The sequence below is a fragment of the Epinephelus lanceolatus genome, chromosome 9 (genome assembly GCF_041903045.1).
Source record: "Epinephelus lanceolatus isolate andai-2023 chromosome 9, ASM4190304v1, whole genome shotgun sequence".
In the NCBI taxonomy this organism is placed as follows: Eukaryota; Metazoa; Chordata; class Actinopteri; order Perciformes; family Serranidae; genus Epinephelus; species Epinephelus lanceolatus.
In genome coordinates, this window is record NC_135742.1 from 40,366,956 (window position 1) to 40,390,997 (window position 24,042).

A 24,042-nucleotide genomic window follows, 5' to 3' on the forward strand; every position below is an offset into this window, starting at 1 on the left:
ATCAAGTACTGCCTCTCCAACTCCAACTGCAGCGGCCTTTATTTCGAACAGGCCTCTTTTTTCTGTTCCCCAGCAACAACACTGGATAATAGTTAATAATTTCAACACTTCCTTGACAGGAAGTGATAAATAAACACAAATACTGTTTTTAATCATTAATTGTGTCTGGCTGCTTCCACTTGCCACTATTCAATTGTGGTTAAGCTAATGTAAATGAAGCACAACACTTCCTGAACAGATGTTTCTCACTCACAGTCTTCTAGCAACTCAGTGGGTATAATCCTTCCTTTTCCTGGTCAGCTCTTACTGTCAAATGTCTACAGCGTGTTTCACTGACCAGAACTAAACAGCAACTGAAAAAATCAGTAGATTAATCATTATTTAGATTCATTAGTAAATGATTTCTGTCAAACACAAAAAACTGGGGGCAGCACACTGGTGAGTATGAAATGGCTGATGTTGTACTAATGGGATTAGTGTCATGGAAATAGCCATACAGTAGATACTGTATAACTATAGTTATAGACACTAATAAAGATAGTTGAATCACCTCTTCCTCTTCAATGTGTGTGTGTGTGTGTGTGTGTGTGTGTCCAGGATGATTGTTGACCTAGAGTTATCCAACAAGCGTCACAGTTTGGTTCAGACTCTGTCTGGCGGAATGAAGAGGAAACTGTCTGTCGCCATTGCCTTCGTTGGCGGCTCCAGGGCTGTCATCCTGGATGAACCCACAGCGGGGGTGGACCCCTACGCTCGCAGGGCCATCTGGGACCTAATCCTCAAGTACAAACAGGGTGAGTGGAGACTCAGTACCAGGGGACATCCTTGCATTATGCTCCAGCAACTTTTTTCAAAAGGTTCTCATTGCAGTCCAGAGTAGTTTGGAAGAAAAGAAAGTCATGGCACTTGAATCTTAAATGTCTTTTCCTGTTACTGTGTGTGCCTCAACAAATCTGTTTTCTACGTAAGCCCTGAAAGGCAACGTGATTTTTTTTCCCCAGGCAATGTCGGCCAAAACCTAAGTTTATCTCCTACGTACAATATATTATCTCCTAAGAGACTGACTGCCCGAAAAAAGAAAAAAAAATCTCCTTTACTCTCAGGATTACTTCAGTTTTCACCTCAGGTAGCCACTTTATTAAAGCATATCCCTCAGTAAGACGGGCTCTTTTGCACATCAAAGAATCCCTTGGCCTACTTTGCTTCATTGCAGAGGATGTGGCTGCCTGAGGTCAGACTGCATACTCAACAAAAAACTGACAAACTATGTTTAAGATGGACGTGTTATGGATACAGTTTTAACTATAGTAACTGTAGTTCAAAGTCTGTTTTAAATTCATGATTAAAGAGAAAATAACCAAAATTCTGGAAAATACAATGATCTGCCTTTATATTAATTTTTCACGTTATTGTTGTGGATCCTGTCCTTTTTGATTTCTTATACTTGCAATGCAAACCAGCTGCTAGATGTGTGTTTAAGTGTGTGTTGTACCTTTTCCCCAGGCCGTACAATTCTGCTATCCACCCACCATATGGATGAAGCAGACCTTCTGGGAGACCGCATTGCCATCATCTCACATGGGAAACTCAAGTGCTGTGGCTCACCACTCTTCCTGAAGAGCACCTATGGAGACGGATACAAACTGACACTGGTCAAAAAGCAGAGTGAAGGCAGAGGTATGTGAGGTTTCTCTGTATGACTTCTAAATTGCTCTCCTTTTCAGTTCTCCCACCTGTTAGATGTCGCACTGGAAATCATCGACAGGTTTACGGTCAAATTGATAATAGAAAATATAAAGGACAGGATGCTTGAACCTTTCCTACCATAGGTGTTTTTTTTGACAGGTTTTACTCCTGTTATTTACAGGCTTTTGGCAGAGTCTCTACACATTTTCACTAGGAATGACAAGAGATTTGACAATGAGAAGACTGAGTGTGTATTTTGCATTGTAATTGTTTTTGAGGAAAAAAATGGCACATTAACATACCGCTAAAAAAGTATGAATAATTATCCTTATCTGCTTCCCTGTAACTATCCTGTCCTCCCCTGCTCCATTCTTCCATCCATCATGTTTTGTGCTTTCCCTTTCGTCCTTCAGGCCAGGGTAGCCAGCTGCAGCCTCCTTCGTCTCTGTCTCCATCCTCCTCTCTGTCACCTTGCTCAGAAGCTCGGGTCACCCAGTTTATTCGGCAGTTTGTGGCATCCTGCCTGCTGGTGTCCGACTCCAACACTGAGCTGTCCTACGTCCTACCCTCCGAGGCTGTCAAGAAGGGCTGCTTCGAGAGACTGTTCCAGGTACCAGACACTTGAAAACCTCCTTGAGGTGTACAGCTCTACCTCCCCAGCAATAGACACAAATGTTTATAAGCGCCGGCCCCACAAGACCCAGTCCCCTAAATGTGGTGGCCAGTACATTTTTGAGGGTCCAAATGTAAACTAATGTAAAAACAGTAGCCCACAGAAAAGGCAAGCTTCAATAAATGAAAAGACATTAACAGAATGACATTATCTTTGTATACATATGGTTTATTCTCTCTTAGTTCACAGTCTATTATTTATTTACTTTGTTATTATCATCTGCAGTTGGTAGTGGCATAATAAAATACCATTAAAATGTTGAGAAAATAAATTATTATATTTATTTTGCACTCCCTATACAAAAAAAAATTCATGAAAAGATACAGGTATGGTTTTGAAATACTAATAATAAAATCTGAGTTAACTGCAGTTTCTTATTGTACATATTGTGTTTAGTGCATTTAGCGTTACCTCCAAACTGTACTCAGCTGAAGTATTTTATTACATTTATTTACTGTAAATTTATTGTATTGTCACATTAAACTGCAGTTCACTGTCATACGCTTCATGATCCTCTGACCAGAAACTGTCTGTCCTGCTGTGTTTAGCTTGGTTAGCTGTTCGCTCAGTCAGCTGAACACATCATGGAACTCTGCTGCCCAGAGGCTGATAACAACTAACAGCTAATTCGCTCTCAGCGGTAACAACATGAAGATGGGTTCTGCTGTACTTGCTAGATTCAGTTTGTCATTTGCTAAGCAATATTGATACATACATACAAAAATCTCTTTTGTCCTGGAGGCATCCAGGAGAAGATTTCTGGGAGTCCCAAACACATTTTCTATTGCCACCAGGATGACAGGACACCATTGGTGTCTTGAGCCCTGGCTAACCAGCATAGAGTACCATCTGCTGTTTTTGTGGAATGTTGAAATAAAGGGTGTAAATAAATTGGGATGTTTGTGGAACTGCAGCATTGTGTTGGTGAAGCATGGCAGTATGGGGATATTTTAAGCCTCTGCGCTGACAATAGCTGTGGTCAAGAATGCCTAGAGGGAGTTTCTACAAATTGCCACAAAAGTCCACTTGGAGTTATCGATGAACTGATTACATTTTGGTGGTCATAGGTGAAATGTTAAGGTCACTGTGACCCTTTCTGTCTAATTTTTGTGAATGCGATATCTCAAGAACACCTTTAGGATATTTTTTTTTCCATATTTGGCACAAATGTCCACTTGAACTCAACAAAGAACTGACAAGATTTTAGTGGTGAAAGGTTTAAGGTCAAGGTCACCATGACCTTGCATCCATCCCATTCACATGAACAGGATATCTCAAGAACACTTTGAGGGAATTTTCTCAGATTCTCAGCACAAACGTTGACTTGGACTCAAGAATGAACTGATTAGAATGTGGTGGTCAAGATCGCCATGTCCTCAGAAAACATATTTTTGGCCAAACTCAGGAATTTTTACACTAATGTCACACAAATGTCTACTAAGATAAAATGATTAAGGGATGACACTTTGGATCCAAAAGGTCAAAGGTCAACTACAATATGACTTCATAATGTTCTGCAAAAACAATTTTCTGGCCATTACTCAATGTCATATCACAGGAAAAGAGGGGGAGACATGTGGTCAGATACTGAATTGGTGACACTAATCTTGAATCCATGCTGATTGTATAGACCCTCTGTGCTGCTGGGTGAAGGTGTGTGTGAAGCATCCATGTTTTCACGAATATGGATACAAACTGTAACTGCAGCTTGATGAGTTTGCAGAGGCATACAACCACAAGGCAGCAATTCTAGTTATTTATTTAACTTTTATTTAGACAGATAATCTCATCAAGACACACAATCTCAGGACTAAACAGAATAACTTTTTGTCGCTATGGTAAATGAACCCTGCCCACACTGAATTTATTATAAATTGTACAGTACAAAGAATTAATAAGAGGACCTTGTGCACAGGTAACATTTAATCATGATAGAAAGTACAGGCCATATAGCCGGGCCCTATAGTGTTAATGGAATCTTGGCATATTCTTTAACACAGTGTACAGTAATTTGACATTCTCTTGTTGTGTGTGTCTCCAGGCTTTAGAGCAGAGTTTGGACAGCCTGTCTCTGACCAGCTTCGGGGTGATGGACACCACCCTAGAGGAGGTTTTCCTCAAAGTGTCTGAGGAGGACCAGTCTCTGGAGAACAGTGATGCTGGTGAGACCATAGTCCCCGCCTGTATGTCCAAAAAGCTCAAAACCTCCATAAAGTTTTTAGCTTTTATAAATTAGCCATGACGTTCTTAACAAAATCCTGCAAAATGTGCACTGTCTGAATTAAAACTCTGACTTTGGATATTTTGAGTTCATTCTCTGGCTCCAGGCTGAGTTGATAATGTCTTTCTCTCTCTCTCTCCATCCCTCGGCAGACATGAAGGGTTCCCCGGGGGGCAGCTCAGTGGGGAAATCCTCAGTGGGTTCAGGAGGCCTGTGGGGGCCACAGGGTGAGACTGGACCTTCAGTGGAGAGTGAGAAGCCAGAGGTGGAGCTGAGTAATCTGGTGATGTGCTCCAGGCTGAGCCAGAGCCAGTCCTCCCTGAAATCCTCCTCATCCATCGGCTCAGTGAGGGGGGATGAAGGGGGACTCTATGCAGACTTCTATGGAGATTACTGTCCGCTCTTTGACAACGGCCAAGAGTCTGACTCCGCCAGCCTGCGGGGTAAGGCAACAAGATGGCAGATGTGCTGAGTCAGACACTGACTTTCCATCCTAATTACTGAGCTAACACCAGAGCAGCAATGAAGCTAGTAGCCAAGGGTGCCAGCGATCTAATCAATACAGTACAGTATAATACATACTTAGGAATATAATAGATATGTAGAAACTGGTTAGATAGACAGTTGTCCCACAAAATTCACACATGCAACGTGAGCTTGAACATAAGCAAAAAACTCAAATTAGATTCTTATACCAGAACAGAACTGTTTTTTGTTAAATAACACAAAAAGCATCAAATATATCAGTATATTTCCACTGTAAGTTCATGCTGCTGCCACTACCCTCCCACAGACCATTCTATTCATTTCTTAAGACAGTTCTATAAAAGTTAAATGAACAGATCAGTGATCATCACTCAAGACATGCAGTCTCATTCTCATTCTCAAGAGGTATTTAACATCCTTAGTCAAAGTGTAAAAAAAAACATACTTACAACAACAACATACTAACAAATTTATATGTAATTTCAGTTAGGGCCACTTTAGTCAAAGAAAAGTTTATTTTCATTTGCAGTATTATATTTGGCGGAATGGCTCTATTCTCGGGCCTACTCTACTTTCCCCAAGCCTACGCAGAAAGCCTAAACCAGATAGAGCACACCTCTCTGCCCTTCTATGTGCATACTGAGGTAGAGAGAGCAAACCTCCCTGCCGTTCCATGTGCCTACATGGAAAGCCTAAGGAAGGGTGGGCAGCAGCGAAGACCCCCACTGAACAGAAAAATGCAAGCATCAGTGACAAACAGAAATTACATTGATAAGTGAGACACAACATGAAGGAGGAGCTGGGGTGGAGACAGGTTGCAAAGCGGCTTGCAGAGGAAGCAGCAACATTAGGCTGGCCAAAGCAGTTTAAATAGGGCACCCTGGATGATATTTGCCAATCGGTTGCATGGAAAGGAATCATGTGATCTGTCAGCTGACTCCCTTTCATCAGTTGATTTGGCTGCTTGAGATCAGCTGATGTAGCTGGGATGTGAGCTGAGCTTGACATTGTGTCCTGTCTGAACATTTGCCGCAATTTCCTGCAAAAAAACACATAAAAATGCTGCAATGTTTTTGCGCAGTTTTTGACAAAATTGGCCGCAAATTCAAGGTTTTTTTTGCCGCGAGATCCTGGAGGGACTGAGTGGTGTTACTGCTATCTATTGAGCATCTGCACAGATCGATGAGATATAAATGACTGATCTGTGCAGCTGCAGTTAACGTTAAGCATTTTGAGTCATCCATTAGACGATTTAACGTTACAGGCAGAATGCCGACCAGACATAAAAGTGATGTTTGGAAGTATTTCGACAAAATTAACTATATGAATGCACAGTGTAAGCTTTGTAACGTTAAACTAAACTTACATCATAGCTAATGTCTACAGTCAGAAAAGGAAGGCCAACTCTAACCTCTACCTGCATTTTCACCTGGGCGTTAATTTCTAAGACTGTTTTTACTTCAGATTCTTTTCTTTTTGCAATTACTTGAGTACTCAATAATAATTATATAAAAGTACTCGAATATGGGAATTACTTAAAATGCCCAGCCTTACCCTGAACTGGGCGAAACTGGTTTACAATACCATGTACTTTACTACTAGAATGAACCTCAAAACAAACTGAAGATAAATTAAGTTGTATATCTGAGGAGCTTAAAAGTTGTCATTTGTAACTTTTGTGAATATTTTCATTAATGTGTCTGTGTGTATGATGACTGCTTTCCGTGACTGACTTGTCTTGTTATGATGTTGTATGTGTTATTTGTCCTCAGGTCACTGTTGTAGCAAAGATCATGTTCAGACTTTCTTAATAATTTTCTTAATTAAATAAAATAAATAACTCCAGTGATGAGCAAAATACAGTATGCAATGCACTGCAAAATGTGTTTTGTCAGGCCTGCAGAATTATCCAGACAGGCAGACATACAGTGCAACTGCAGTTCATTTCAACACATTTCAGTTTTCAGTTTTTCAATTTTGTGAAATTCATCAGCTGTCTCCTTCACCCCCAGGGGATGCAGAGAACCCCTCGTCCCCAGAGCCAGAGGTCCTAGAGGGGCAGGGCAGCTTTAAATTGGAGGGCTGGTGGTTAAAGCTCAGTCAATTTCATGGCCTCATCGTTAAGAGGTTTCACTGTGCCAAGAGGAACACCAAGGGCCTCTTCTCTCAGATCCTCCTGCCTGCATTCTTCGTCTGTGTGGCCATGACTGTGGCCTTATCTGTGCCTGAGATTGGTGAGATGTTATTTATATGGTGTATATTGTATAAATATCATTTGGGTTCTACAAATGTACTTTACAAAAAAAAAAAAAAAAAAAAATTGCAGTACGGGTATTTTTGGTTTTGATTTAAATCAACTTGTATATCCCTCTGAGACCCCACGTCTTCACATGAGGAGTAAGATCATTCTGCTTAATTGAGGTCTGTTATCCTTGTTCATGGACACTTTGTGCCATCTAGTGGCAGTAAGATCACAATACACTAATCCATGTAAAAACAAGATGGCAGCCATCTCTGCCAAGTCAGTCTGCAGCCAACCCTGACACAAAAGTGGCAAAGTTTCAATGGTTTAAACTTGTGTAGTTATGATTCATAATGTTTGTAGTTTGATATGCCATACAAACTTTACCAATTTTAGCAAGAGCAACAAGCTAAGACTGTTTAAGAACTAGTCTAGTGAACTCAAATGCAGACAGAGACACACTGGAGCAGGATCAAGGAGGTAATTTATTTATAGATAAATGAGCAGAGAAGTAATGGGTGGCTAAAGTCTGAGTCAGGGAAGGGGAGCAGGGGTTGGGCTGAGGGAGCTGGCAGAGGGGTTCTGGAGAGCAGAGGTGAATGGAGCAGATGTGATCCCAGGTGGTTTCCAAGTGAGCAGGGGGTCCAGTGCAGGGGAGAGCTGATGTGATTCTTGAGCAGAAGTGGAGCAGGAGGCAGAAGTCAAATCAGGAGAATGCTGACGGCACAGGGATACAGGTATTAGCAAGCATATTAACAGGCAAGAATTAACAAAGAGGCTTGACTGTGAAGCTGAGTCAACAACCTAGTGGCGTGCTGAAGATGGAGCCCAGTATTTGTAGCAGAGTAGATTGTAGATGGTTAGCAACTGCTGTCTGACTCCTGCACACCAGATTCCACTACTATAATCAGAGGTAAAGAGAGAGAGAGGGAAGGGGAAAGCTCCTGGTGAGGAGAGATAGGAGGCTGCAGCAGAGGCTGTGACAAAGACGCTGTTAATTATAAAGTAGCTGTTTGAAGACATTGGGACTTTATTATCATCTCGTTTAAGGACATTGGGACTTTATTGTCATGTCGTTTGAGGACAATGGGACTTTATTATTGTTGAGAGTGTTTCAGTTTTTTATATACATCAGGTCCTACTAATCCCAAATAGCTAGGAGAAATTAAAAAGGCATACCAAACAAAAGTTATGGTCTCAGGGGGTTAAAAAATAGTCCAGGGAGGAATGGCTGCAGCCTAAAACAAGAAATTATAAGACACTTTGCTACACTAGAATTGTGACAAACTAGATTTAGAACATGTTTCAACAAGTTAATTTGCTGTTGTCACTTTTTTTCAACAGCAGGATTTTAAGGACTCATTTAAGCACTAAAACTAGTCTGTAAGCTGATTTTGTGCATTGAATCATATTTTACAAACATAGAGGTAGAAAGTAGTAGAAAATGAAATACCTCAATATTGTTGTTATGTACAAAACAAAACTTGAGTAAATGTAAGCTAAGTAAAAATGTAAAAAAAAACAAAAAAAAAACCAACCTATTCTGCACAAGCCGAAGCAAATACAAAACAATTTTTGATAATGTTAACACTGAACCAAACATGTAAATTTGAATCCAAAACTGAGCTTAAAAACACTGAAACAATGCTAATGTTTGGTGGGTTTATAACTTCGAGTGCTGTCTTTCACATTACACATTCATTATATTTGATTCATTGTTAATATAAGTGAATTGATTAGTGCAGCTTTTATAAATAAAAGCATTTAAGAAATAATTGGGAACGTTTTAAAAAACATGAAAGCATTTCATAAAATGCAAACTGTTAAGCCTCTCTGATGCACAGGGCTTTTGCTTAATATTCACATAACTGTTTATTTCTCACAGTTCATGCTGTTAGCCATAAAGACATGTTAGGTGATTGCTAGTGTATGTCAGTGTCAATCTCAAATAAATGTTGATGCTTTGCGCTACTTTTGAAATAAGTTAAAGAGGCCCATACAGGTGGATGAACACTCTGCATGTCTTGTTTTACAGGAGATTTACCACCCCTGATATTATCTCCATCTCAGTATCATAACTATACCCAACCGAGAGGAAACTTCATCCCCTATGCCAACGAAGACAGACCCCAGTACAGGTAATATGGCATTTATTGTATTCATAGTGATCGTGCCATGTTTGAAGGACTCAAACAGTTGGTTGGAGTTATTGGAGAAAAGTCATTGCAACATGTCAACAAATGCTGCTTTAAGTACCTCCTAATTTAACAGCTTTTAAATTAAGGATGATAGAAGATATAGCTGTCAGCATGGTCAGCTAAATGATAACGTCAGCATGCTAACATACTCACACTGACAATAATAACAACCAGTATAACCTTTACCATCTTAGTTTAACATGTTATATATGAGTAATAATAGTGTCATTAACAATGTGTTCAAGCCCCGATGTGTCAAACCCATTATAAAAAAACAAACAAACGAAAAAACAAGGAGTTAAATAGACAAACTAAATTTTGGAATAGATCTCTTTGTGAATGTCGATAACCGGAGCAGAATATAATCATAGCATCTTTGGTCTCCCCTCTCAGGAGTAAGCTGTCACCAGACGCCAGCCCAAGGAAGATCATCGACACCCTTCGTCTACCCTCGGGCGTGGGTGCTACCTGCGTCCTTAAAACCCCCTTCAACAGCACCCTGGACCAACTAGCCCAGACCCTGAACCCCAGCGCCAACAACTCTAAGACCCTGGCTGCCCGCTACTTTGACTCTATGTGTCTGGACTCCTTCACCCAGGGGGTCCCACTCTCCAACTTTGTACCCCCACCTCCTTCACCGGCACCTTCAGATGACCCAGATCCTCGCTTTGAGGATGGACTGTGGAACTTCACAGTCGCTCCTCCGACTACAGTGCATGGTGAGTCCATGTCATAAGGCTGCTGATGACAGCCTTCATATGTGCAGCCCGCTTAATTAAGTGCAGCTTGTAATATTTCTTACACTGAAATATATCATCCTGACTAGTTCTGGAAATTGGTTAACGCATTTTATGGAATTGATAACAAACATACAAATAATAAACACAAGAAAAAACAATAATATGACACTAAGACCTTGACTTCCAACTCCACCACTCTGGACAACATGGTCACCAATAAGTAGTTACAAAATGACAAGAAAAAATATATATTTATTTTATTTTATTCTAATTTTCTTCATTTTTCAGACCCACAGATTGCCTCCTGACTGGGACACTTAATGAAACTGAGATGTCATTAATGTTATTAAATCTACAAGTGCTTTCATAATATGATAAGTTATGTGGAAAAAGTTCGGTAGGGTGAAAGACACCTCTTCTATGTTTGCTCAGAGCCCGTGACGTCTCCTCCCACCCTCCCTCTGTCCATCCATGAGCCAGTGCGTTGTACCTGCTCCATGCAGGGGACAGGCTTCTCCTGCCCCAGTGGGGTGGGAGGACGTCCCCCTCTCATGAAGGTAGTGACAGGTGACATCCTGGTGGACATCACAGGCCGGAACGTCTCTGAGTATCTGCTCTTCACGTCAGACAGACTGCGCCTGCACAGGTAGGACTGCTGTGGGAGCATTTCAGATTTTTTCAAATATCGGTGCAAAGACAGTAACTAAGCTTTGGAATCATTTTTCTGTACCAAAATGACACTTTGTCATCTCTCTACCTTGAAAAATACTGACATGTTTTTACAGTACTTTACAGTTGCTCTGGCTCAGTTTTCACAACAGATTTTCAGTGTACAAATCTAATAATTCAAAAAGTTTTTTTTTTCTCTCAATATCTTAAAAAGCACTGTTTCATTTTAAAAGTAAAGGTCATTGAAATAGAAATTCAAAAAACTCAACAGTATCTGCAGTGATCATTTCCTTAAGATTGTACAAGTAGCAAAGAGAAAAAAACATGCCACTTACAAGCATATTTTCCCCCAAAATGTTCCTATTCCTTTGACTCTTATTTGATCACTCTGCACTGTAACTTAATTTTGCCTTAATAACATAGTTACGTAGTTGATATGCAAAACTGTGTTACCTGAGCAAAACATTAAAATCTTTATCCTTGTGACTATTTAGTTTTGTTTTTTTATTTTGTATTCTGACTTCATTCTCAATAGATACGGTGGTTTAACGGTGGGAAACATCCAGAAATCAATCCCAGCATCCTTTGGGAGAAAGATACCTCCAATGGTTCGCAAGATAGCAGTTCGCAGATCAGCTCAGGTAAGAAGGGCACTGTGAACTAGACAAGAAGTTCACAAATATAAAGGGTATAAACAACCACTGATAGGGTGACTGCTTATGTCCAGGTTCTGTACAACAACAAAGGTTACCACAGCATGCCAACATATCTGAACGTCCTCAACAACGCCATCCTGCGTGCCAACCTGCCTGCATCCAAGGGCAACCCTGCTGCCTATGGTAATTACATAAGATTTGATTTTAATTTAAAGACATGAATGTGTCTCCCCAGTAAAATGCCAAATAATTGACAGTGTTGTTAAAGGGGACCTATTAAGCCTTTCCTCATTTTCTGTCATTTCAGTGTCAGTTGCTAACAATAAAAATTGCTTTAATTTCAAATAATGAGGTAAACATATGTAAAAGTAATGCCTGTGATTAAAAACATTGTTTCCAACATTTTTTTTCCTTTATTTATGAGACAAGATAATGTGAGATTGTTGTGGAATTCGGTCATCTGCCCCAGGAATGCTACTGCAAATGTTTACATTATGAAGCCTACACTGCTACATGTAGCTACATGCTAAAGTCTGGGGAAAGTAATTTGGTTGTTGATGTTGTTAATTTCTCCTCGATTTCAGATCATAAACCTGCTGGAGCATTTCTGGTTGTGAAGATTTTTGTTTAGCAGCTTTTATTGGTGTTTCTTTGTAGTTGAAAGTGCCACTATTCTCTGTTACAGTCACTTTCCAGCTGCAAGTACACTGCTACATATAGCTACATGCTAAAGTTCGGGAAATATTTAATCTTGGTTGCTGATGTTGTTAATTTCTTCCCGATTTTGGATACTGTTTTAGCTGGAACATGTCTAGTTGTGTTGTGTTGTGGCTTTAATGGTGATTTTTACAGTAGAAAGTGCCGCTATACACAGTCACCCTCCAGCTGCAAGTACACTGCTGCATGTAGATGCATGTTAATGTCAGGGAAGTGTAATCTATGTTGCCGATGTTGTTCATTTCTCCCTGATTTTGGGTCGTATTCTTGCTAGAACATTTCCGATTATGAAGATTTTTGTTAATCAGCTTTTATTGGTGATTTTTTTTAAGTTGAAAGTGCCACTATATTATGTTACAGTCATTTCCTGGCTGCAAGCACACGGCTACATGTAGCTACAAGCTAATGTCAGGGGAACATGTAATCTTGGTTGCCAATACAGTCATTCCCTAGCTGCAATGATGGCGCAGAGACACCGAGAGCACAGATATGGAAGACCCTGAAACACTGACCAATCAGAGCAGACTGGGCTTTTTCAGGAAGGGGGCTTAAAGAGGCACTAAACAGAGCATCTCAGACAGAGGGTAAATGCAGGTGACCTAGCAAAGACACTATGAGGAAAAAAAAGTGTCTTCTGACCATAAAAGCGTAAACATATTTAGAGACTTTAAATACAAATATGAATCTGAAAAGAGCATAATAGATCCCCTTTTAACAGAGTTGTGTAATTTCAGGACAGCTACTGGTTGTGATAATTATCATCTACATGAATTTGGTTGTTGTGTTTATGTGTATGTGTTTTGCAGGCTTCACACTGACAAATCACCCAATGAATCGAACCAGTGCCAGCCTCTCACTGGACTACTTGTAAGTTGCTCAGCAGCACTGATGCTTAGTGGGGCTTGCTGTGTAGTTTTGGTCATCATCATTATCAGTACAACTAGTAAATAGCTGAAATCTGGAAACACAGTGACACCACGAAGAGACTTATGAGTGTTTGTGGTGATTAGACCATTTCCATGGTTGTTTAATGATACAGATCATAAAGTAATTTTGGACAAATTCAGGAATTATCATGGACATTTATTATTGGACTGTTTACATGTCCTCTCCTCTCCTCTCCTCTCCTCTCCTCTCCTCTCCTCTCCTCTCCATCTCCAGGCTCCAGGGGACAGATGTGGTGATCGCCATCTTCATTATTGTAGCCATGTCCTTTGTGCCAGCCAGCTTTGTGGTTTTCCTGGTTGCAGAGAAATCCACAAAGGCCAAACACCTGCAGTTTGTCAGCGGATGTGACCCTGTCATCTACTGGCTGGCTAACTACATATGGGACATGGTGAGGAGAATACTGTGTGTGTGTGTGTGTGTGTGTGTGTGTGTGAGAGAGAGAGAGAGAGAGAGAGAGAGAAATGCTGTCAGTAGAGGGCTGTGGAAGTGTTGGTGAAATACCGCCGTGTTTGTCCAGGTCTGAACATGTTTTCTCCTTTCATCATCATCATCTCTCCTCAGCTGAACTACCTGGTACCCGCCACATGCTGTGTTATTATTCTGTTTGTGTTCGACCTGCCGGCCTACACTTCCCCAACTAACTTCCCAGCTGTCCTCTCCCTCTTTCTTCTCTACGGGTGAGACATCTGACTACACACACACACACACACACACACACACAATTTTACTTATCAGGCAATATATTGATACTGATGCTCTGATGCGGAACAGCCTGGTTGAATTGAATGTAATGTCATAGCCATTCTCTATGGGTTAAGGTCTGATCAGAGTGTGGTTTAGTACTCTCACAGCTTCTATTAAAGGGTCAGTTCACCAAAATTAATATAAGCTGAGTGGAATTAGTTTGTGGTGCTTAGCAGTAAAAAATGCCATAAAAATAACATAATAAATAAAATAACAGTTTGTTTCTCAGAAGAAAGTGTGGCTGTCACTCTCAATAATCAACAGAAGTCACTGTGAACAGCATCAACAAACTACTTTCTTTATATTTTTATCATTATTCATATGTTCATCATACAAAAGGGAACAAACAACAACATAAAGGTTTAGATAGTATATCTACCCTTGGATTCATCTGTAGTAACAGAGATGGTGTTTCTGTAAAGACTTAACTGCTATTGACTTTTCTTAAATGTCATTTTTCAAGGCTGTGAGCAGCACAAAACAAAGTTCTGTTCTGGGGTGTAGGCAGAAATATCTGAGACAGATCTCTCCAGACCTGGAAAAATTAAACCAAAACTGTCCGACTGGAGAGATACAGTGGCATGCAAAGGTTTGGGCACCCCTGGTCAAACTTTTGTTTAATGTGAGTAGTAAAGTAAGTAGGAGATGGACTGATTTCCCAAAGGCATGAAGTTAAAGATGAGACATTTCTTTAATATTTTAAGCAAGATTACTTTTTAATTTCAATCTTGTACAGTTTCAAAATAGTAGTAGTAGTGCTTCCTTTGGCAAGTAATCACAGCTTCTAAATGCTTTTTGTAACCAGCCAAGAGTCTTTCATTTCTGGTTTGGAGGATTTTCACCCATTTTTCCTGCAAAAGGCTTCTAGCTCTGTGAGATTCTTAGGCTGTCTTGCATGCATATCAACAGATTTTAAATGATGTTTAGGTTTCCTTCAGCTTGCGCCTCTTGAGGTAGTCCATTGTGGATTTCGAGGTGTGTTTAGGATCATTGTCCTGTTGTAGAAGCCATCCTCTCTTCATCTTCAGCTTTTTTTTTCTTTTTACAGATGGTGTGATGTTTGCTTCCAGAATTTGCTGGAATTTAATTGAATCCATTCTTCCCTCTACCTGTGAGGGAACAGTAGAACACCAGTCCAGAGTCTCCTAGATCTTCCTGCAGGTCTTTTGCAGTTAAACAGGGGTTTTGATTATTTGCCTTTCTTATCCTAAGAACAGCTTTCTCAGAAAGTTTTCTTGGTCTTCCAGACCTCACTTCCTTTTTTTCATTCCAAAATTGTACAAAACAAAAATAATACACTTGTCTTGCTTAAAATGTTGTAAAGCATGCTTCATGTTTAACTTCATGCCCTTTGGAGATCAGTTAATCTTCTACTTAAATAACTATTCACAGTAAAAGACATTTTGACCAGGGGTGCCCAAACTTTTGCATGCCACTGTGTGCAGTGCTAAATTTGCAAGAACAAAGAAAGGAAAATGAAAACAACAACAAAGACAAGTAATTGTAACTTTGTGCCCCCTAGTTCATCATGTGGTCATACATGGGAGGACTATAAGCGAAGCTGGACAGCCAGTACAACATAACCTAAGCTGTTACATGTCTGCATCCATTATCTGCACTTTCAGAAGGGAAACAGGTCATTTGCCTTGTTGTTACTGTGATACATGTAATGTAGACTGAATCTCCACTCTTAGTGTAGTTTTTAACACAGTGATGGATGATCGAAGGTCAGTAGCTAAGAGGGTCCATATATTGGAGGTAGGCAGAGACTTCTCACAGCTGAGCAGGAGATTGCCCCGTGAATAACAGGATGTCTTATAATAAACTGACACCACCTGCGGTGATATGTCTGTGGATTATATCCAGGGTTAGAAAAAGCACATAAAGGCATTTTTTCTATGCTGCCTGACCCAGACCTGAGACCAGTTGAAGAGAACACTGATGCTGAGTAATCTGTGGGCTACATTTGGTGCATTTGGAAATAAAGCCTCTTGAAATTGGGTATTTTGCTGTGCATGAATTCATACAGTAGTATGCAAGAGCTACATAGTATATTACAGTACTGTTTTAAATTTCTCTCACAGGGTTATCTGGTTAGTCAGTGTTGTGATTCCACCAACTTTCAAATTATTTCTCTGAAAACACATTCTAAACATTTCGGTCGCAGTGTTTTGAAATGATACCCTCAGTGTGTAACAAACAGTCATGTAATCTGTGTTTGTGATAGCTTGTGTGTGTTGTCTGAGGGCAAAGTTTGATTTGGACCCAGATATTAGATGTTTGTATTGCTGGGTGTGAGTTTTTAAAATTGTGTGTGAAGATTTGAGAAAATGGTGGATTGTCAAAATGTGTCTGAGCAATTGAGGAAAAATGTAATACAGTCCCTATTACCCATGTGAAATTCAAAATTACTTGTGTAGAATGCATTTTCACAGAACTCCAACTACTTAAATGTAAATTTAATATTCCGATTTCATGTTTTTGGTGTGACCTGAGAAACGTTAGCAAGTCCTCTCCAGTTTCTGTCTTTCTCTCATGTCCTGAAACTGTGGGCATCCTCAATGATTTTGCTCAGGATGAGTACTCTTTCTTCCAGGTGGTCCATCACTCCCATCATGTACCCAGCATCCTTCTGGTTCGAGGTGCCCAGTACAGCCTATGTTTTCCTCATAGTCATCAACCTCTTCATAGGCATCACTGCAACTGTTGCCACATTCCTACTGCAGCTCTTTGAACATGATAAGGTCAGTTTGACTCTTGTTATTGTAACCTCAGATACTGCAGCCTGCCAAACATACTGTGAGGATGTTACCCCTAATGTCAGATGTCAACAATTTATTCTCACACTACAGCTAGAACAAAGGTTAGATATTAAATGTTACAGTCAGACTCATCATCTCTGCCACATACTTAAAAAACAATATACATCTAAAAATAAATCATACTAAATGGGTATTGCGCTTTGTGAAATAAACCTGGTTGCTTTTGTGCGGAAGCAGTGTCAGATGTAGTCTTTGGATGTTTTTGTATTTGTTCCTTTTCTATTTTCATCTCCTCCAGGATCTGAAAAAAGTCAACAGTTACCTGAAGTCCTGTTTCCTCATCTTCCCCAACTACAACCTGGGCCATGGCCTTATGGAGATGGCCTACAATGAGTACATCAATGAATACTACGCTAAAATAGGTACACTTAGCACACAAAATGCATGAGGAGACAGTCCCACATGCAAAATAGAACAGAATGTTACAGCATCATTCCCAGTGATGTTGCTAGTCTCAATCTAATTTCTCAATTTCTGGAGTTTCTCCCACTACTCTCGATTGAGATAATTCTAAAATTAAAATATGTGCTTCTAAATAAGTGAAAAGAAAGAACTGAAGGTATACATGTCTGTGATACACAGTACATGAAAAGAAAACATTTCTGTGCTATTAACCTACTGGATGATTTTAGAATTTTGTCACTTTAAGACAAAACAAAAATGAGCTTGTGTGTTATTTTAATTTCATCTTTGTTTAAAGATTATGGATGTAAATATTAGGAGTGGGGGAAAAATCAATACAGCGTAGCATTGCAATATTTTTTGTGGCAACACCTTACACAGTGCCAAGAATCAATTTTTTTATCATATAAATTTAATACTATTAAAAAATACAAATTATACTTTAGGGAGCCTGCTAGAATAATATAATTAATTGCTTTTTCAGTCCAACAGATACATTTTGGTGCTACAAAAAATGGCTGAAGTGGAACAAATTAAAAACTTGATCTTATTAGATAAAACAGATATGGATGAAATTTTACTTCGAGGACAGAATTTACAAGTGAAAAAGATAATAAATTGCAATATATTTTATTGCAATACTCAGCATATTGCCACATATCTAAAATCGCAATATTATTGTGTTGTGACTTAAGTATGGTGATAGTATTGTATCGTGGATCCTCTAGTGATTTCCACCCCTAGTTAATATGGTATCACTCCCAACTCCACTTGTTCCTACTGAAGACTTAAATCTGTGTCAGATATCTGTTTATAGACATTAAACGAGCTCTTGTTTGGGACTATTTTCACTGGCAGAATAACCTAAATTTGACACTCAAGTTTGTATTTCCAGGGTTGTTGAACATCAGTGGAACTTTATGGCACAGAGGAATAAGATCATTTCAATCAGGAGAGACTCATTTTTTAGTGAAAAGAATATTTATTTCTTGTGCACCTAAGAATGAAAAATGTAAAAAGTCTTTGGTGATTAGACCACCCCCCCAGGGTCAACACACTGGTGGTGGTGAAGATGAGATGAGATGAAGATGTGGAGAAAATGGAGAAGTGCTGTTGATCTGGATGAGGAGAGGAGTGGGCTTTTGGTGAGCTCATCCTGGACCGTGGATGGCTGGAGGTGAACGGGATGGAGGAGGGTGTGACAATTCTGCCTAAAATGACAGCTGACAGCAGCAGAGGAGAGAGCAGATTTTAAAACATGTGGCAGTAGTATCCTGATTAGCCGATAGAGAGCGTGACAAAGTTTAATTGGATAACTAGAGGAGTCAACACCCATAGTCAGCTGATTGGAGGAAGCAGTGAGAGTGGGATGGAGACAGGATAAAGCACAAAGAAATGCTGAGCTTCATATCAAGCTTTGCAAAAACAAATCTGTTAGCTGGATATTTTTATTGTTGGTCTGGAACTTCTGGATTTGTTGACAGTACAAAAAGTCTGTCAGCCTTGTTCCTTAAAGTTGGCCTAAACAAAGCTGCCCTCTACTTATTTCACTTTGGACCTTTGAGAATAAAGTCGATAAAGACGATATAAGCTGTTGTGAATGTTTGCTTTCAGGCCAGTTTGACAAGATGAAGTCTCCATTTGAGTGGGACATTGTGACACGAGGACTCGTTGCCATGACAATCGAAGGCTTTGTTGGCTTCCTCATCACCATCCTCTGCCAGTACAACTTCCTCAGGAAACCCCCGTGAGTGATGTGTGTATGTGAGTGTGTACAAGGTACAGATACCAGCTGCTCCACCCACAACAGAAGGAAATTAATCATAATGCAATGCAACCGTAAGAAGGTTATGTTTACAGTTGGAGTAATGATTCACTGATGATTGACTGATGACTTACTTTCTCTTAACATTATTTTGTCTCTCCTAGCAATACAAACAAATATGAATACCTCATTCTGAAATAAACACACATTGCATTTGATAATGCAGTAATATTAGACTTGTTTTCCTTATCACCCAGCCGACACGATATACTGCAAATGTTAGTACTCTCTGCAGAACTCACTCTTCACAGAGGTATTAGGATCTTTGATTGAGGTCAAATTCAGATTCAGACTTTTTCTTCAGTATCAAAATAATCCAGCTGATTGTTTTCTGTGCAGTGTGAATAAAACATTTCTATTAGCCAAAGCAGCAGGACTTTTAATAATGCAGATGTGCCAAAAATGTGTACAAATATACTATAGGCTAAAAAAGATGTAAAAAAGTGTAGCTGAAGTGTAGTGTAGTTTAAGTGTGGTATCTAGACATTCAGTGAGGCCCATCCACTAAAACCAGTAAAAGTATCTTTATACTTGCCAGCTGTTTTTTACTTTATTGAAACCAGGTACCACGTATTCACTCCTAGCTTGTGTGGACCAGTTGTTGTTTGAAATTTGGCGTGTTAAACTTCCAGGTTTAATTCATTTGAACATTTGTGAAAACAGCAATTGCATTCAGATTTCAGAGCAAAACATGTCATCACCTACTCTTAGTTCAATTCAATTTGCTTTATAAAGCCCAATATCACAAATCACAATTTGCCTCAGGGGGCTTTACAACATACGACATCCCTCTGTCCTTGGACAGACAGATAATAGTAATAAGAAGAAGAAGAAGAAGAAGAAGAAGAATTAAAATAATAGTATTTTGGTAGTATATATGTTATATGTATGTATTGATATATGACAATGTATGTATGTGACAATAATATTCACATGTGTATAATAATAGTAAAAGTATGATGATAATAATAATAGCAGCAGTAGTCGGCATCAGGCAGGACCACAGCAGCAGTGCAACCATGACACATGAGCCAAGCATAGCTGCAATTCGAGGGAACCTGTGAGACAATGGAGCACATAGACTCCGGAGAAGAAGCCGAGTTAAAGATATGCAGTAATAGGACGTTAATTTTGGCAAATAGAGAAGAACCAACTATTGAGAATATAAGAGCAAAAGAGGGGGGAAGGAGACAAGAGGCTCAGTGTATTATAGGAGGTCCCCTGGCAGACTAAGCCTATGTCAGCCTAACTAGGGGCTGGTTCAAGGCAAGCCTGAGCCGGCCCTGACTATAAGCTTTATCAAAAAGGAAAGTCTGCCCTGTGGACCGAAACGGGAAGATGGTTCCACAGAAGAGGAGCCTGATAGCTGAAGGCTCTGGCTCCTGTTCTACTTTTGGAGACTTTAGTTTCTGAGGTGTTTGGGGCCAAGAACAATAACTTTAGTTTTGTCTGAATTTCACAGCAGTTGTAGTGAGAAGCCATGCTATTTTTCAAAGTGGCTAAAACTTCTCTTAATTCTAAACAAAATACTCATTTTACACCATAATTTTTATTTCGTTTGGATTTAGAAGGGCTACAGTGTTGTCCTGTTATGGTTCACATACCCGATAGCAAGCATTCCAGCCTTTTTTGAGACCAGGAAGTTAGACAGGAGTCCTTGTGATATTATCGCTAACTCATTCTATGCCTGATTAAATTATGTTTTTGTAGAAATCTAATGGAGTTGACAAAAATCTGTGACACCTTTAAAGGGCCAGAATTTTCATTAAAAAAAAATAAAATAAACAAAGATGATTATAGCAGTAATGTATGTATGTTTTCATTATTTGCTGTTTCAAAGGTTTACTCTTCCCAGATACTACTTTCTGCCAATTACTTACAGTTTAAAGACTTATTCCCACAAATACTACTTTGCCTTACAATTCAAATTGGTTGCTAAGACTTGTAATTTCTTTGATTAACAGAATTAGCACTGTATACTCAGGAAAAATGACACCAGTGTTATCTGTACATACTGTTAGTTTTAGATTTTGAAGGCTTTTAACACATTTTTAAATTGTTTGACGTTTTGAACTCTTGCCTGTGACAAGACTGTTTTCTGGAACAGGGCAAATTTAGAAGTTAAAAAAATGATAATCATATTTTATAAATCATATTTATTCCATCTATATAAATCCTCTAAAAATAATTGTTTACACCATAAATGGAATTAGTATGCTGATAAATCATAATTTTAAAGGCTTATTTGGTAGGACATGATTTGTCCCAATTCTCAAGAATGTGTGTTTAAAATTCTGTTTTATTTTTTTAAGGTAGGTTAAAAAACAGCTTATGCTTCAGTGGTTACAAATAATCAGTGTTCACGACACTTCCAGCTGTCAAGGGGGACCCGTCAGGGCTGCCCACTCAGCCCATTATTATTTGTGCTAGCCATTGAGCCCTTATCCATTACACTTAGATCGTTACCATCAATAAGCGGAATTAATAGAGGAGGAGTAGAGCACAGATTATCATTATATGCAGGTGATTTATTATTATATGTTTCAAACCCAGTTCTAAATACACCCCATATTGTCCATGCTCTGGAGAGATTCAGTACATTCTCGGGGTATAAACTGAACTTTGGTAAAAGCGAATGCTATCCTGTCAACGACTTGGCTCTCCAAATTGCAGATAATGTTTTACCATTTCAAATGTCTGGACATGGCTTTAAGTACTTAGGTATTAACATCACAAGAGATATGCAAAATCTCTATCAAGAAAATTTTCTCCCCTTAAAGGACAACTTCGGTATTTTTCAACCTGAACCAACCAGAAAGGCGGAAGTTGTCCCTGCTCGGTATTGTAAATGAGTATGTGTGTGTGAAGTGTGTGTTTTTTCGCCACTGACCGGTTCAGATCGCCAGTGCTATCTCTGTAAATAGCATGCTAACTTAGCCTTTCCCTTACCTCTGGGCTGTGTGATGTCACGAGCTCTGCTCCACTGTGTCTGTAGCTCTCTCTACTCGTGGGACAGCCATTTTCTTGAGGAAGAGGTGTTTTGGGATTGGATGTCTTCTCTTCTTCGGCTGGCAGTAGTCATCTTGGGAGAAGTGAGCACTGCAGACCCAATGGTCTGCAAGGCGCAGTGTCTGGACAGGAGTGTTAGCATCCATTTGTAGCACAACTAGCCACAATTTCAGCATCTCGCCGTCCGACAAAGGCAGCCTATGAAAGCTGTACGGGGTGTTGCGCGACATCCTGTTCTTGCGTTTGGGAAAAAGGCCCGTTTATTTGAGCACTCCAAAAACTCCGGTAACACTCCAGAGGGTAGCACGTAAAAGACTCCGTCCTCTGACTCTTCTAGCATAACACACACTTCACACACACATACTCATTTACATTACCAAGGGGGGACAACTTCCGCCTTTCTGCTCCAACACTGACTGACAGCTGACTCCACTCATTCACACTCACCACTGCCCCAGGGCCGCTACAATATGCTATTTACAGAGATAGCACTGGCGATCTGAACCGGTCAGTGGCGAAAAAAGCACTTTTATACTGGACACATTTGCCCCCATTACCGTTTTAGCTCGTTTCGCGGCTCAATACTGAACCAATTTTAGAACGAGTGGTACCCATGAATCATACGCACACATACACATGGGGAAATAGAGCCCAGGTTGAAAAATACCGAAGTTGTCCTTTAATTGAGAAAGTCAGACTAGATTTGGAAAAATGGAAATCACTTCACCTGTCCTTGGCAGGAAAGGTTAACTGTATTAAGATGAATGTACTCCTCAAATTCCTTTATTTGTTCCAATGTGTCCCTCTTTATCTTCCTAAATCTTTATTTAAATCCATAGACAAAGCTTTTATTTCATTCATATGGAACAATAAGACCCCTAGAATACATAAAGAAGTGCTACAGATTCCTAAATCACAGGGAGGCCTATCTCTTCCTAATCTTTGTCACTATTATTGGGCTGCAAATATTCAGAAAATTATGTATTGGCTTCATTCTCCATCTACAGATTGGTGTAACTTTAAATCTATATCATGTACCTCATCCTCTCTCACAGCCCTAGTCACCTCCAGTTCTCCACTTTCTATCAAACATTTCACTGTTAATCCAATCATCATCAATACCCTTAAGATATGGTTCCAATTCAGACGGAACTTTGGGTTTAAACACTGTCTTGGCTTGAGTCCTATATGCAATAACCACCTTTTTCCCCCGGCTAAATTAGATTCTGCATTTTCTCTTTGGCAAAGACACGGCATTTCTAAATTTAAGGATATGTACTGTACATAAATGGTACATTTGCAAGTTTTGAGGACCTATCACACAAATACGGTCTTCCTAGGTCCAGCCTATTCCGTTACTTTCAAGTCCGCCACTTCCTTCAGAGCCAGGACCCCACTTTTCCAAACTTGTTAGTATCAGGCTTAGATAACATGTTAGAGATTCCTTTTAGATCAAAAGGGCTAATTGCAAGGATACATGACTATATAGCTTCTCTTAAAAACACAGCCCTTGCCAAGATTAGGGCGAATTGGACAGCTGGGTCAGGAGAGGACATGGAGGAGGATGAATGGAACTGTGCTTTACAAAGAGTAAACAATAGTACTTCTTGTGCAAGACTAAGTATAATACAGTTCAAAGTTCTACATCGAGCTCACTTCTCCAAAGCAAGATTAGCTAAGTTGTACCCTGATTCAGATGCAAGTTGTGACAGGTGCCAGAACACTCCAGCCAACTTGACTCCTATGTTCTGGTCATGCCCTGCTCTGACAACTTACTGGTCTATGATTTTCACATTTCTGTCTGAAGCACTTAATACTGATTTCCAACCCAATGCAGCAGCAGCCATATTTGGAATCACAGTCGGCCAATACTCTGTATTTAGGAAAAGCCACAAAAATATTATTGCCTTCACAACGTTGCTCGCTCGCAGGAGAATTTCATTACACTGGAAATCAAAACACCCCCCTAAAGTGTCTTTGTGGTTAAGCGACTTGATGCTCTTC

At 39.7% G+C, this 24,042-nt stretch overlaps 1 protein-coding gene across 1 annotated transcript in view; it reads left to right on the top strand.

Annotated features, from left to right (window-relative positions):
* The window catches only part of abca2 (ATP-binding cassette, sub-family A (ABC1), member 2), a 123,782-nt gene that overhangs the window by 89,220 nt on the left and 10,520 nt on the right, over positions 1-24,042 (top strand). Inside the window, exons 23-39 of the mRNA XM_033619700.2 lie at positions 598-794; positions 1,504-1,677; positions 2,100-2,296; positions 4,401-4,521; positions 4,733-5,023; positions 7,079-7,300; positions 9,344-9,446; positions 9,900-10,225; positions 10,679-10,892; positions 11,451-11,556; positions 11,643-11,754; positions 13,095-13,155; positions 13,450-13,624; positions 13,798-13,913; positions 16,577-16,724; positions 17,041-17,164; positions 18,819-18,951. Coding sequence (XP_033475591.1) covers positions 598-794; positions 1,504-1,677; positions 2,100-2,296; positions 4,401-4,521; positions 4,733-5,023; positions 7,079-7,300; positions 9,344-9,446; positions 9,900-10,225; positions 10,679-10,892; positions 11,451-11,556; positions 11,643-11,754; positions 13,095-13,155; positions 13,450-13,624; positions 13,798-13,913; positions 16,577-16,724; positions 17,041-17,164; positions 18,819-18,951 — 2,820 coding nt within the window. The remainder of the gene's footprint in view (positions 1-597; positions 795-1,503; positions 1,678-2,099; positions 2,297-4,400; positions 4,522-4,732; positions 5,024-7,078; positions 7,301-9,343; positions 9,447-9,899; positions 10,226-10,678; positions 10,893-11,450; positions 11,557-11,642; positions 11,755-13,094; positions 13,156-13,449; positions 13,625-13,797; positions 13,914-16,576; positions 16,725-17,040; positions 17,165-18,818; positions 18,952-24,042) is intronic.